This window comes from Halyomorpha halys, unplaced genomic scaffold (genome assembly GCF_000696795.3).
Source record: "Halyomorpha halys isolate HHAL.00 unplaced genomic scaffold, Hhal_1.1 Scaffold284.1, whole genome shotgun sequence".
NCBI lineage: Eukaryota > Metazoa > Arthropoda > Insecta > Hemiptera > Pentatomidae > Halyomorpha > Halyomorpha halys.
The window spans coordinates 1537153-1551332 of NW_027105232.1; the positions used below are offsets into that span (position 1 = coordinate 1537153).

At 30.6% G+C, this 14180-nt stretch overlaps 1 protein-coding gene across 1 annotated transcript in view; it reads right to left on the bottom strand.

The window, feature by feature from the left end:
* The window catches only part of LOC106680724 (calponin homology domain-containing protein DDB_G0272472), a 312966-nt gene extending 310869 nt beyond the window's left edge, over nt 1-2097 (bottom strand). Inside the window, exon 1 of the mRNA XM_067049886.1 lies at nt 1894-2097. Coding sequence (XP_066905987.1) covers nt 1894-2078 — 185 coding nt within the window. The 5' untranslated portion in view covers nt 2079-2097. The remainder of the gene's footprint in view (nt 1-1893) is intronic.
* Between the last annotated feature and the right edge of the window lie 12083 nt (nt 2098-14180).

The following is a 14180-nucleotide window of genomic DNA, read 5'->3' on the forward strand; positions in this document are numbered from 1 at the left end:
TATATATACATACATATATATATTTTAGCGTAGAATAAAAGCTCAATTATTTTTGTATTTAAATCGTTATTTTATGTCTGGAAAACCTTTCTTTAAATATTTTTCAACATTGGTTCCTAAAATTTTCTATGATATGACATTAGGATTTAGGAATTATGCTGAATAAAAACCCAAATGGCATGCATCATAATAGATCTGGCACGATATTATTTGGTACGAATCGAATCGTTACAAACATATTGAAATAGTTAAGTAATAAGACCATTAAATATACGACATAATAAAAAAAAAACCATAAATAGGTTTAAGAATCAGTAACATATTCTAAATATGTTACTGAACCTTGACTAAGAATGAAGTTCGCTTTCATATCTGAATTAAAATCTCTCAATTTATAAAGTCTTCAATTTTATTAGCAATGTTAACATACTTGAGAAATAAATTTAATGATTGGAAGCTGTGAATATCGCAACTTATTAATCTGTCAGATGAATCCTCCAAAGTCTATGTGGCGTATTTCATTTTTTTTTTTTATTATTATTACTTATTACATATACTTGACTAAATAGTGATTGGTTTAAAAGCAAGGAGGAGGCATTTTATTGATAAATACTCGAAAATTACGAAAGAAATATGATTTAAATTAGATAAAACGATTAAAATTACAAGGGAATCGGCAATATCCTAATTAAAGATTCAATGAAAGAAAAAAAGATTTCTAGTTTCTATTATTAAAATTAAAGCATGTAACAATTTTTAAAAGCATGTAGACATCATAGAGTGAAAACGTCAATTAGGTTTCTGCACCGGACGTCTCTACCAGCTTAAATCCGAATATGATTGTAGATAAAATTAAATTCAGAAAAATTAATCATGATAGATCATTTCAGCACCAAATAAAAAATGAAATATAACAGAATATAACACTTTTTGTATTTATATTAATTACAAGAAAAGTAAAATGACTTCATATAAGCTGAGGGGTCGCTGCAAGAACTGCCCGGGCCTCGAGGTCGGCCATTTTGGACAGACCTGACGTCTAGACAGAACTGCGGAGGGCTCGGTGAAATTGCTTAATCATTAAATGAGATTAATCATCGGAATAAAATTAGATTTAAAACTTACAATATCATACGGCATTAATGAATTCTAAAATTAGCATCTAAAAAGTTATCTATCTGACAAGTAAAATTAAATTGAAACATACATCGACAGAATATGGTGCAATCATGACAGAAAGTGCAATGATTGCACTTCAATTATTCTAATTCTGGAAACTCAATCAAGGCAATTCAGAACAGTTCATAATTTAACTTTGTTTTCGTAGCCTGGCCTATTTCCAGAACATCCGCCTGGCACAGTAGCCGAGCTTCCCTTCATGAAACAATAAAAATCTAATTAATCAACAAAATTGAAAATAGTTTAATACTTTCAACATTTATACTACAAACGGATATAGATTTGTGAACAGTTACAAATAGAATCCTGAGGATTTGAGAGAAAACTTTTAATTACTATTCGATATAATGCGGTAAGATAAATGTAAAAATAACCAAGTTAAACTTATTTTTAAACAAATTTAAGAACTTCCTGTATTAAAGTTATATGTAACGTTATTTGAGTTCCCATTTGTCATAATTAGATGTGTTTTGCTTTAAGCATGGTAATTTAACAAATGTACAAGGATTTAAAGCCTTAAGGCAATTAAAACCAGGAACTTTGAATTAACATTAAAATAGATTATTTAAATGGTAAGGTTTCAAGACCATATTGCCAGAAAGTGATTATAAAATCGAAATCTCCCAGCGTTCTTCAACTCCGGAGAACCAAAGAGTAGGAAGAACTCCATTATCATAAGAACTAACCAGAATCATAAGGATTGAGGATCCATACCTTAATCCGAGAGGGTCGCACTGCCTGCTCTTGGACGGGATGAGTCCCAAAGCGATCAATACCCTGAAGGCTTGATGGAACCTCTTCTTCTTCTTCGGCTTCCTAGGGCGGGGCTTCCTCTTCAAGAACTCCACGACCGGGGACTCGAGGTCCTCCTGCCACACCCGTTTACCACGTGCCGGCATCCTCCGTGGCCGGCCGCTACCGACAGACTGAGACCCCCTGTCTCGTATTGCGCATGCGCTCTGCTTGTCCCCTCTTTCGCGCAAGGGTCCCTTGTTGAAGTCTTCTCCCCTCGCCCACTTGTGGCTTCTTCAGGATCCGTCTTTAATAACGTCACTAATGATTACTTTTTTAAAGGACCAAAAGTAGACATTTAAAAATGTCCATATTAGCGATTTGTATAAACTAATCAACAAAAGTATTGAAAATAATTTTATACAATTTTGACATTACAAATACTAAAAAAGTATTTTAAGGAAGGTTCTATATTTTTGTATATGCGTCTGTGAATATGAGCATATATTTATATCTATAACTTAGTTATAACTAATAACATAAATGTAATTTAGAAAAAAAAATTAGTTATGACTTAATAATTTATAATTAATCTAAGATAAGTGTTGAGAATAAAGTGCATAGGTGGAGTAATATTGAAAAAAAAAATAGTTACAAGGAAAAAGAAAAAAAGAATAAAGTAGAAACTGAGAGGAGGAAAAAAAATTAATGGAAATAAAGTGAGCATAAATTTAATTAAAAGGGGAAAAATAAACGTCGAGAAAAAAGAAAAATAATGAAAAAATGAAGGCACAAACTAAAAATTAATATTATGCCATCTCATAGTCCAACCAAGTTTACAATACTTTTGGTATTTTGTTCATAGGCCAGATGAAACACCGCAAAGTGGGCCGAAACGTTGGTACATAGTAAATTTTCTCACAGCTATCCGGGCCATAACCCTATCATTCAGTAAGTAACTATTTGTATTAATCATGCAAAAATTAGGTAATATAACTGAAAGCAAGAAAAATTAAAACATTAGTGCTAAAAACTAGGCTATTTTGCAATATTGAAACATTACATGCTATAAATACGATAAGAATTTTAATAAATTTACTCTACTTAAAAGGCTACTTGTTTTGTGAGGTAAGAAGTTTGTCAGGAGACTGAGTATTGAATGAACTTTTTTTTTTGTATAGTTAACTTTTGGAGGGGCGATCTCGAAGTAGTTTAAAGACTGCTTTTCAAAGACATTTGCCGTTCTTATTGTCTAGTCCATATTAAAAATTTAATAAGTATCTAACAGAAAATTCGCGCTAGCTGCTGACAAAACACACTATATTCCAAAAAAAAGTAATTTTGGCGAGTGTGTACCGAAACATGAATGGAAACTTTCAATGGGTAAGTTTTTACTACTGGACATAAGACTCGATAAGAAAGAAAATTTTCTAGTTGCTAACCAATACTTGCGCAATTCAATCTTTTAATTTTACTAATTTACATATATGTATAGGAAAATGTATAAATAGGTAAGCTACTACAAATACATTGTTATTCATTGGCTTCACAAAATATTTTAATACTTGTTTACCGCACGTTTTTAAGATACTAAGAACGGATTGAAACTTTTAGTTTTTTTGTTCAATGAAAAAAATTTCTAGTGGTTCCGGTCTTGAAATAGTTCAATTCCTACTGTTCAAGAATATTCACTGTTTCTATCGTTTAGTCTAGGTAAAAGTATTTAAGTATTTTCCAACTGAAATTGCTCGCTTATTATTGAAAAAACATAGCATTTTCTAAAAAATAAAACGAAATTATGATAAGCATGTTTAATTATTTAATAAATTTAATTCTTTTTAAAGTAATGCGATAGTAAAAAAAATAATAAAAGGTGTGTATGTTATCTTGAAGTATTAATTGTTAAATATAAAGAGAAAATGGGTGTGGTCAGTAGAGATAGACAAATAAAAACTTATATTTTTGAGCCTTAATTGGTTTAGCACCTTAAATTAGTTGGCATAAATAAAATAAGTTATGCTTATATATGTATTATACTGGTCGCTCCATGATCATCTCATGATAAACCTACAGTCGACAGTAAACACATCAATATGAATTAATTTACTATCATGTGATACCATGTATCATTAAATTGATAATAACCAGAATAGAACTTAAGCACCAAGACCCATTAAGCTACAAAGCACTAGCCCTGAGCAAATGAGATAGGAAGCCCACAGAGAACCAGGACCGACCCACCAATACTAACAAATCGATAACTCCACCGCTTCCCATATTTCTGGTAGCTCGAGGAGAGGTAATTCCTATGGTTAAGGAATACTTATACAAGAATTAAGAATAATATCACTTATATAAAGAAATAGTACATAAAACGATGTCAATAAGTTGTACTGATAAATTAAAATCAGTTAAAGCAATTTTGGATAAATATTGTGTTTTTATAACCTGAATTTAAATTAATTACATATTGTTGCTTATGCTTTAATATAACTGAGTCTGAAAAAATTACTAAACAAATTTTTATACAAATAAAAATAATAATAAATCAGCCAATCATTGTAGAGACATAACGTTCCAACCATTGTTTTGTAGCGTACCTAAATCATGTTTCTCTTTAATACATTCAAAATTATATATAATGGACAACCATGGGAAAGACGTTTTATCCGTTAAACTGAGGCGTTAGGAAGGACTTAATAAAAAAAAAAAAAAAAACTATGAGTTAAAGCTGTTGATACCTGGAAAAAACAATAATTCGATTTAAAAATACTAAAATATCTATGTATAGTAGATACGAGGATATTTCGTTTCAAACATCATTTTGTAGAGCAGAAATTGAAAATTGGTGGACATAGCCTCTTTGTCCTATAGACGCCTTTATACTACGCCCAGGTTAAGATCTACGAATAGTTTATTTGGGAAATTAAATAGTATGGTGATAAAGGATAAAATTAGAAATAGAAAATTTAAATTGTCCTGAAAATGGATGAAACAAAAAAAGATGAAATAATAGGTGAAAGGGAGAAAGAGAGAGAGAGAGAAAAAAGAAATGTGAACATGCACTACAATATGATTGAAGAAAGATAAAAGAATAAAGTAAAACAATATTTAATATAAAACTAAATAATATATAAGATAGAAGAAAATATAAAAGATATAAACTACAGAAAAATGATAAATGATAAGTTGCTTGATTTAACGGAAAACAAACATAAGAAAACTTCTTTGAAACATATTGAAACAATAGAAGGAAAATTTAATAAGAAAATAACTAGAAAGTTAAAAGATACTAGTTGTTGATATATTTTTTACAAATAAAATTAACTTTCAAAACTATAGTTAATAAAACAATATTAATAAATAATAAGGGTAGATACAATAACAATATTGTAGAAAGGTAATAAAATATTAGTACTAGTTAATTACTATTTCTATTGTAAAGTGGGTTATAGAAAAGGAAGATACTTTGGTGAAAATGTACAGATTGAAAATAAACAAGTTAGGAAGGTGAATTTATGAAAATGGTAGAAATGTAGATAGATGTGAAAAAGATTGAAGATAAGCATACAAACTGATAGGTAAAAATCGGTGAATAAAGAAAAAATAAAATGATACACTACACACACTAGGTAAGTTAAATACACACATCTATAATCCAAAGAGGTTGCCAGTGCAGTAGGTAGCAATTACCTCTGCTAGCAATAACTTTATTTTAGATTTTATACTGTTTTAATACTAATAATAATATATTAATTTATAGAGTGGATGATGGTAATAGTAAAATGAATGGGAAAATACAGGTAGTTTAAGTGAGGAAGGTGAGTTTGAAGTTTTTTTAATAAATTTACCAAAGCAAGGAAATGTAGCAAAATTGGACTGAAAAGTATGTACAGTTTCGAGAATCACACTGACAAACCAGTGGCACCAAATTAATAGAAAATTGATTTGTACATTCATATTTTATGAATTTTGTTAAAGATTAACGTTATAGAGTTAAAAGATATTACATAAGATAATATGTTGTAAATAAAAGATAGTTACAACGTACCATCTAATGTAATATCTTTTAACTTTATAACAACCATCTGTATTAATTTTAGAAATGTTTAATGTACATGGAGCTATATGAAAATGAAAAACATTTAGAACTGTATAATAAGAGATCAGAAATTAATCTGAGAATCAATATAGGGTATATAGGTCCAATTATAGCTATAATTAATATTGGTTATATAGGTCCAATATATCAATATAGGGTATGTAGATTTCAATATATCAACATAGGTTATATAGGTTCAATATATCAATATAATAATAATCTTAATTTATTCTGGGATCGATCCTTTTAGAATAATATACAGACGTTAAAACTAGGCTTAGAGTAAAATACAAAATACAAATGAAATTATAAAAAGTCATAAAATATAATAAAACTATGAATTTGAAAAGATAAAAATGAACAACAATAATTAACAGAATATATAAAATAAGAAAAAACAAAAATATAATAAAACCATATGTCATATCATAAAACATAAGATGACTAACACTTATGATAATAAATAAAAATGATAAAAAATCAAATAAAATAAAAATAAAAATAATAAATGAAAAGGTATAATTTCTGCTAATATACATATTTACAAGTATAAACGAAAATCCAAAACATTAATTTGAGTCTTTCAATTGTTATTCTTCCGGAATTGGGTGGGCAGAAGGTGGTCAAAAATACGAGATTTGAAGATTGGAAGGGTATTAGAACTACAAATAAAGGAGGGAATATAATTCCATAGGGAAGAAGAACAGATGATGAAAGATCTACCAAAGGCTGCGGTTCGATGGGCAGTTACATATGAGTCTGAAGGCCACGACCGGGTATTGCGGGAATGCAATGAGAATTTAAATTGAAGGATTTCAGAGATGTACGATGGACGTGGGGAATAGATAACTTGGTAGACGAAGAAAGCAAGAAAGTATAGGTTCAATAAATCAATAAATGGTTTCCTCAATATTTCCATTGGCGCCATAATTATCGATATTTCAAGGTAAATAAATAGTTTATTGTTTGAGAATAAAATCGAGATCAACTGTAGTTTTAGAAAATTATATTTATTTTCACGCCAGGCTATTAGCAATACGAGCATTTGCAGTTGTTCGATTATACGCATACATATCGATGGCTTACTTCACCGTGGTGCCAAATTTATTTCCATTTACTTTACGAAAAACATAAAATAAAAGGTTCTCTCTTTTAAGAAAATGCCAACTTTTAAATTAATGTTTTGACTCAACATATTTAGTTATAAATTCTAAATCTGTTCAGTACAAAAAAAAAATAATAACAATAATAATGTAATTTTCCTGAATGAAGAATAATATGCATGTAAAATAAACCTTGCTATCTTAACCCTTATCAGTTGTACGTCACATCTCACATGACAACAGTACTTCGTAGCTGTTGGCGTATGAGGCGCCATACAAGCCAAACATGTCGAAACTCCCTGATTTTAAGTTTTTGGCCAAATATATAATAACAATGTTTTTCAATTACATTTCGTAAGGTTGATATGTTGCGACAGTTCACTGTCAAGCCGAATACATATGACAGTTAAACAAGTTAATGCAACTTTTAGTCCTCTTGCATTAATTCTACGATCACTCCAGACCTAGCCCAACAGTAAAATTGTCGTGATTGTAACTATCAAGTAACAAGTAGTGGCTAACACTTTTGTCGCAATGACTGAAAGTGTACGATAGTTCACGGTCACGGCGTATATATGTAACATTACTGTAACTATTAAATAAACATACCGTTTTCAAGGCGCTGAGAGGATATTTTTTTTTAATAATCAGCAGGACTGCTTATTAGTTAAGTGTCCGTAACAGAGCAATCACATATCCATTTATATATCACTGCCTTTTATAAATAAATAATTAAATGGAATTGGTCCGGGTGCGGTCAAATAGTACTCAAATAGTAAATTGGTGTACTATTTTTATTTGAGCCAATGTTTCACCCTACGTTGCAGGTCTAAAAAGGATACAAACACTTAACACAAGTACAAAAAAAAAAGTGGAAAATAACAAGGGTATACAATGAAACGTTGAAATTAGAGGTTATAAACAATAAATGAAAACGGTAATAGTAACTAATAGATAAAGAAGAAATATTTATTAAAGAAGAAATATTTTTACTTTCTTTAATATTTCTTCTCTTTATCTGTTACTATTACCGTTTTCATTTATTGTTTATAGCCTTAATTTTTCTCATTTAATTTTTACTTTTCATTCCCTTGTTATTTTCCACTTAATTTTGTTTTTGTACTTTGTTAAGTGTTTGTATCTTTGTTAGCCCTGCAAGGCTAAACGTTGGCTCAAATAAAAATAGTACAGCAATTTACTATTTGAGTTTAATTTAACCGCACCCGGACCATTTCCATTTATTGATACACACGGCCAATCAGCAATCTTCCAGTAAATAAATAATTTATACCTAAAATGTCATTCGTACAATACTGACTTTTTTTTTTTGTTTGCATATTTACTGGAACTACCCTACAACCTAGTGAGGATCACTTATAAATAGCTAGCGACTAATAAGGGTTAAAAATGTTTAGAGTTAATACTGGTAATATTCATAATTGAAAAATGAAAAACAAAATAAGATTGAAACTTCAAATTTGGCAGGATGGTGTAGTTTGTGTGTTTAATATAAAATAGTAATGGAAGATGGTTGATTAATCATTTGTAATATATAAGTCCGGGTGCCGTAAAAATAAACTGTTACTATTACTAAGGGCTCTCAGAATGAAAGTAAGCGAAAGTCATTCTTTCGCTTTCTTTTATTTGACCGCACCATACCCATCTCCCTTCAATTACAAAGTTTTAATATCCAATTCGCCTCTTCTCGAAGTATTTTATTAAATAATCGGTTTGAAAAACAACTCTGATTTGTGACTTTAAATTTTCAAAAACCCAGCTTATTAGCCTTTGCGACAAAAATACACCTTAAGACGCGTCTTTGTAAGAAATGTGTCATGGATTCCCTGGAATTGTTGATTATGTCTGTGCAAAGTGATTGTAATTACAAATTACGGCATGTCAAATATTTTCCATTGATTTACTGTATTATTTGAATTAATAATTTTTCGTTAGAATCAGCCAGTGAATATTATTCATCGTGCGCAGGCGTGGAGTACTTCTTGGGAACGGATTAAAGTATTTAGGAAAGTTTATCGGGGTGTTCAATTCGCAAACAAGAAGTTCTATGAATGTAACTCTCAGTTAAACCTTACGATAAAATGTAAAATGTACCTGTCGAAAAGGGTTATGTCATACTAAGTATTCAAGAGTAACATTTCACATTTTTCAGGGATAAATTTATACTGATGAATAATTGCTCGGGTGTAGGCCAAATTTTTCTCAATATAGGATCTACTTTTTATCTTAAAAGTGTATCGCGAACGACTAGTCATAGGCATAGTCTAAGGGAGAAGGGGTGTGAAATGCATACTATGTTTATACACTGTGTTTCAGTATCAGGTGCATTCCTGTGAATATTAAACAACAACATTTATTATTCAACATTGTAAAAAAGTAGTCGAGGTCCCACTCTTCATTCAAGTGATTATTTTCGATTTTTTCGGTTTACTACAATTTAACTGCGGTAATTATCTCCGAAACATTGAGGGAAATAATAAAAATACTGCATAATAGGATCAGGAACAGCAACAAGAGTATATTAAAATCTGATATAGATATATTCAAATTTATAAGAAGTATGTTACGTTGCAATATATTTACAATATTTTTAATACGGTTTACAGTTCTGACTTGTAATACTGTCTCTTAATTTTCCCTCAGTGTGATTTTGAGTTTCAGTGTGATCAGTGAGTTTAGAGCTCTGTTGCCTAAACTTGATATATTGATTTATAATAATACTGTTAATATAAAAGAAAAGAAGCTACCGCATGACACTATCAAATATTCAAGCTAACTGACTAATGGTTGGGGGTGCGGTAAATGAAAAACACAAATAAGTACGATTAACTTATTTTAAATAAGTTAATCGTAATATTTAATATCGTAAATATTTAAAATAAGTTAATCGTACTTATTTGTGTTTTTCATTGACCGCACCCCCAACCATCTTCTCCTCATTCATCATCCACGGTCAACTATCTCTCATAACTAACTGACTAATGTTCTTGGATGAGTCGAGTCGTAACTGTTGCGTCTGCTGACAAGTGTAACACAGAACCAATGTAGGTTCTGAATGGATTAATGTCAAAGTGTAAGGTTCTGAATGGACTGGGATAACAGTGTCAGGCTGTCAGAATTCTAGGAATTCCCAGAATACATTAAACTATTACTTGTAAGTTTTGTCTTCTACAACCGCTTGTAGTTGTAGTTGGAAGTCCATGGTACACGGAATTCCATCCCAGACAAAGCGAGTGATCGACGATTGACCGAAATTGGCTTCGCGTTCGAATTGTAGGCCAACGCTGTAATAGAGAATATCATTCATAATGTTAAATCACATTAGATTTAACATTATGAATGGTGTCGAAATGACCTCAAAATCTAATGTGTACGTTTAGATTGATTCTGAGTGGTTATTATTAATGGATTATTATAATTTTAAAATTAGATCATTCAAAATTTGAAGTTTTTAGCGGTTCGTCAATATGTTAACTTCATTTTCGCAGACAAATGCTAAAATAATAGTCAAACAAACTTTCTGTTTATTAAGGTAGTTTTCACACCAAAGTTGCAAGCTGCATGATGTATGCAACTTAAACACTGGACTATGTTATTGAAAGTTGGAAATGCCACGTGCGACTCGAGAATCAGTCGGCTGGTGTTTTCAGCTTGTCAGTTAGTCAAATCCTCCGAAATCTACTTTCCTCACCATCGTAAAAATGTAATTACACAATATATATGTACAATGTGTAAAAATGTATAACAGTATTTATAAACTTTTTTTAACTATAAAGTTAATCACATCAAAAGTATTAGCAATCATTCTTCGCAGACACACAGAGCCAATAATTCGTGTTCTGACGACTCAGCGACGGTTTCATGAGATCTAATAACTTGTTAAAACTAGAAATCTACATTTTATAAGAGGAGTGAAACCTCTGCGGGTGATTGAGTAATTGCAGACACAACAGCAGGACTATCTCTATATGGATATTGCCATAAACAAATCATACGCTTCCTTCTTCTTCTGATTGCACTTGCTAGAATGATAGTTTCGTCATGTGCAAACTCGTATGATTGAATATTATTCATAATAAAAACCAAACAGATATTAAACAGCGATAAGACAGAACAGTAAGAAGACGCCATTGGCACTTTCCACGTCAGTGTAAAAGCTTGTGTCATCAGGATGCAGGACACATATCCCACTTGCGACCAAGACGCAGAGTGCATCTTCGGTGTAAAAGCCGCCTAAGAATCTGAAGAGACATTGCACAAGATCCTCTTGTTCGATATCCGATTAGCAAGTAAGGGTCAGCCGGACTGATAGTATGGGATTCTTCGTGATTATATCCTTCATGTAAGACTGGCTTTTGAATTACGACTGTCATTTCGAATGATCATGAAATAGTCCCTTAAGGCAACATATTCCAAGTGGGCGATACAGGTTATATTTTACACTGTGTAGAACATTTTAAAATTCTAGCTTGAATTTCGACAGCTCTCCCTAAATATTTGCGATAATCTACTCTGAAAAACCAACCTTTTAGTTGTCGAAACATTTCGATTTCAAAATGTACATTTTAGACTTATACTAATTTTTATGCTTTTTCTGGAACGGTTTTCCTTGATCTGAATCAGTTTTAATTCCAATCATCCGGCATGATGATGTTAATGATCGTATTTTAATGCTTATAAATATGCAGGTTTATTAACATATACTATAATTTTTTATCGCATACTCCCATCTGCCATAATACGGACCTTGCAAGACCTTTAACTCCCGTTGAAACCGACTGCCAGGAAACGCCAGAGTTACAAAAACCGACCTAATAGCATGTGGGAACTGTTGCACCATTGTCTCCAGAACTGGTCCCGTAGGAACTGTGGGAAAAATACGCATATAAAGATTTTTATGGACTAATTAGGAGTCCACCTTCGGTGGAAGTTGAGTTGATAAACATAATTTTAGTATAAAATTAAGTGGTCATAGAACTTAAAGGCTAATAATTAAATCAGCAGTTTTGGCATTAATTTGGTAGTTCCGAATATGGGGTGCACAGTGGTTGAAAATATATATTCTTTTAAAAATCTTTAAAACCTCGTCAGTGAGTCATAGAAACAGTTTTGACATTATATATATATTAGATAATTACTTTATTTATTGATAAGGATTACAATCTGCCACAAACTTGGGCAATCAGTAATAGTGGCAATTGAACACATTCATACCAAAAATTAAAAAGAGAAAAAATAAATAAAATAAAGTAAAAGTAAATAAATAAATTCTTTATGATATAAACAGCAAAATAAAATGAATATAATCTAACAATGTAAAATGAAGTATCTTACTCATAAATAGATTTACTTAACAATTCAGGCTTTCAAATATTTTTACCACTGATATTGTGGGCGAAATTGTAAGATGTATATGAAGGAAAGAAAAAATTAAATTAGTTGTAGGAATATGGTCTGGGTGGCCAAAAAAAAAAAAAAAGCAGAAAAAGCTACTTACTGATAGTCAAAATTTGCCCCAATTTTCAGGGGCTTGAACCAGGGTAAATGAGAACTAAGATCCAATCTTTGCAGTGTTATAAGACTATAAGAGTATAAAGAGAGAATTGTATAAAGAAAAAGAACGAATTAAAATAAAAGTATAGAATAAACATAAAAGTATAACTAGTATAGTAATGAGTGATATAAATGAAAATAATATGATTGGGTAATAATTAGTGAAATAATAATATATTAATGAAGTAAAAAATATCCGTAAAATTAAAAGTTATTATTGCACTATACTCACAAGTATTTACTTCCTCACTCTTTTCATCTTTCAATTTTACCATATTTGTGACTACTTCAATTAATTATTTTGTCACTATTCATTATTCCCGTACTTGTTATTAATTATTCTTTTTACCATTTATATTTATATTATTTAGTTTGCTCCCTCCCTTTATAAAAATATATACATTATTATTGTTTTATCATACATTATAACATTTGTATCTTGTTTTCATTAAGGCCTGATGAAGCATTGCAGAGTGGGGCCAAACGTTGTTTACAAATAAATTTATTTTCCATCTTCCGACAGCTAATAACATAAGGCCAAAAAATTAAATTGCATATCACATATATAAAACAAAACAAAGACATAAATTTCGTGAATGATGAATAATTAATAGTTTATTTCCACTCTACTTTCCAAACGCCATCTTACCAACAACTTCTGATACTATGATTTTTTTGTTTACAATTATTTCAGCAGGAAAAAAAATAAATATTTAATATAATGTAACGATAAAATAATTTATATATGATATAGTTGGGAGTTTATTATTATATATATTGCGATGGAGTTTATGGTTTTAATTAAACTACAATGCATATCATGGTACTTTAATGCGTCTATTAATATAAAAAGAACAGATACATTTCAATGATCTAAGGCCATTAGAACTTAACCACACATTTTTAGTCATGTATGTGACTTTATTATGTTGATTTCGACTCTTGTAGAATCAAGGCCTCCCGCAACTTCGTCCGCCAGTCCTCTCTAATGGTTGCCACTGCTCTCCAATTGCGGATTCCCAAGATAGACCTGGCATCCGCTGCCACTCCATCGATCTATCGAAGCCGGGGTCTTCCTACTCTCCTTGTCCCATATATCCTTTCGTCCAGGAATGATCCTGGGTCAGTCTTAATACATGTCCAGCCCACCGAAGCCATTTTTCCCCTCTTAGACTCTTATATTGAATCTTTTAAACGAATGGATCAATTTCGTTTGAAGGATATTGGAACTACGACGCACTTCCTACACAAACTAACCCTCTAATTCTTCTCTCTCAACATCTCATTCGCTGGTTGTAAAAATACTTTTACAGTTGTGAATAAACTAAATAAAGTAAAAAAAAAAAATTTAACTCAAAATTAAGTTTTAAAACGTATATTTGAATTGAACGTATAAATTAGTGAAAATGACAATCATGCATTTAGATAAGAGTTAAATTGCATTAAAAAATTGGAAAATTCATTGATTGAAAATTGAGATACACTTTCTCCCT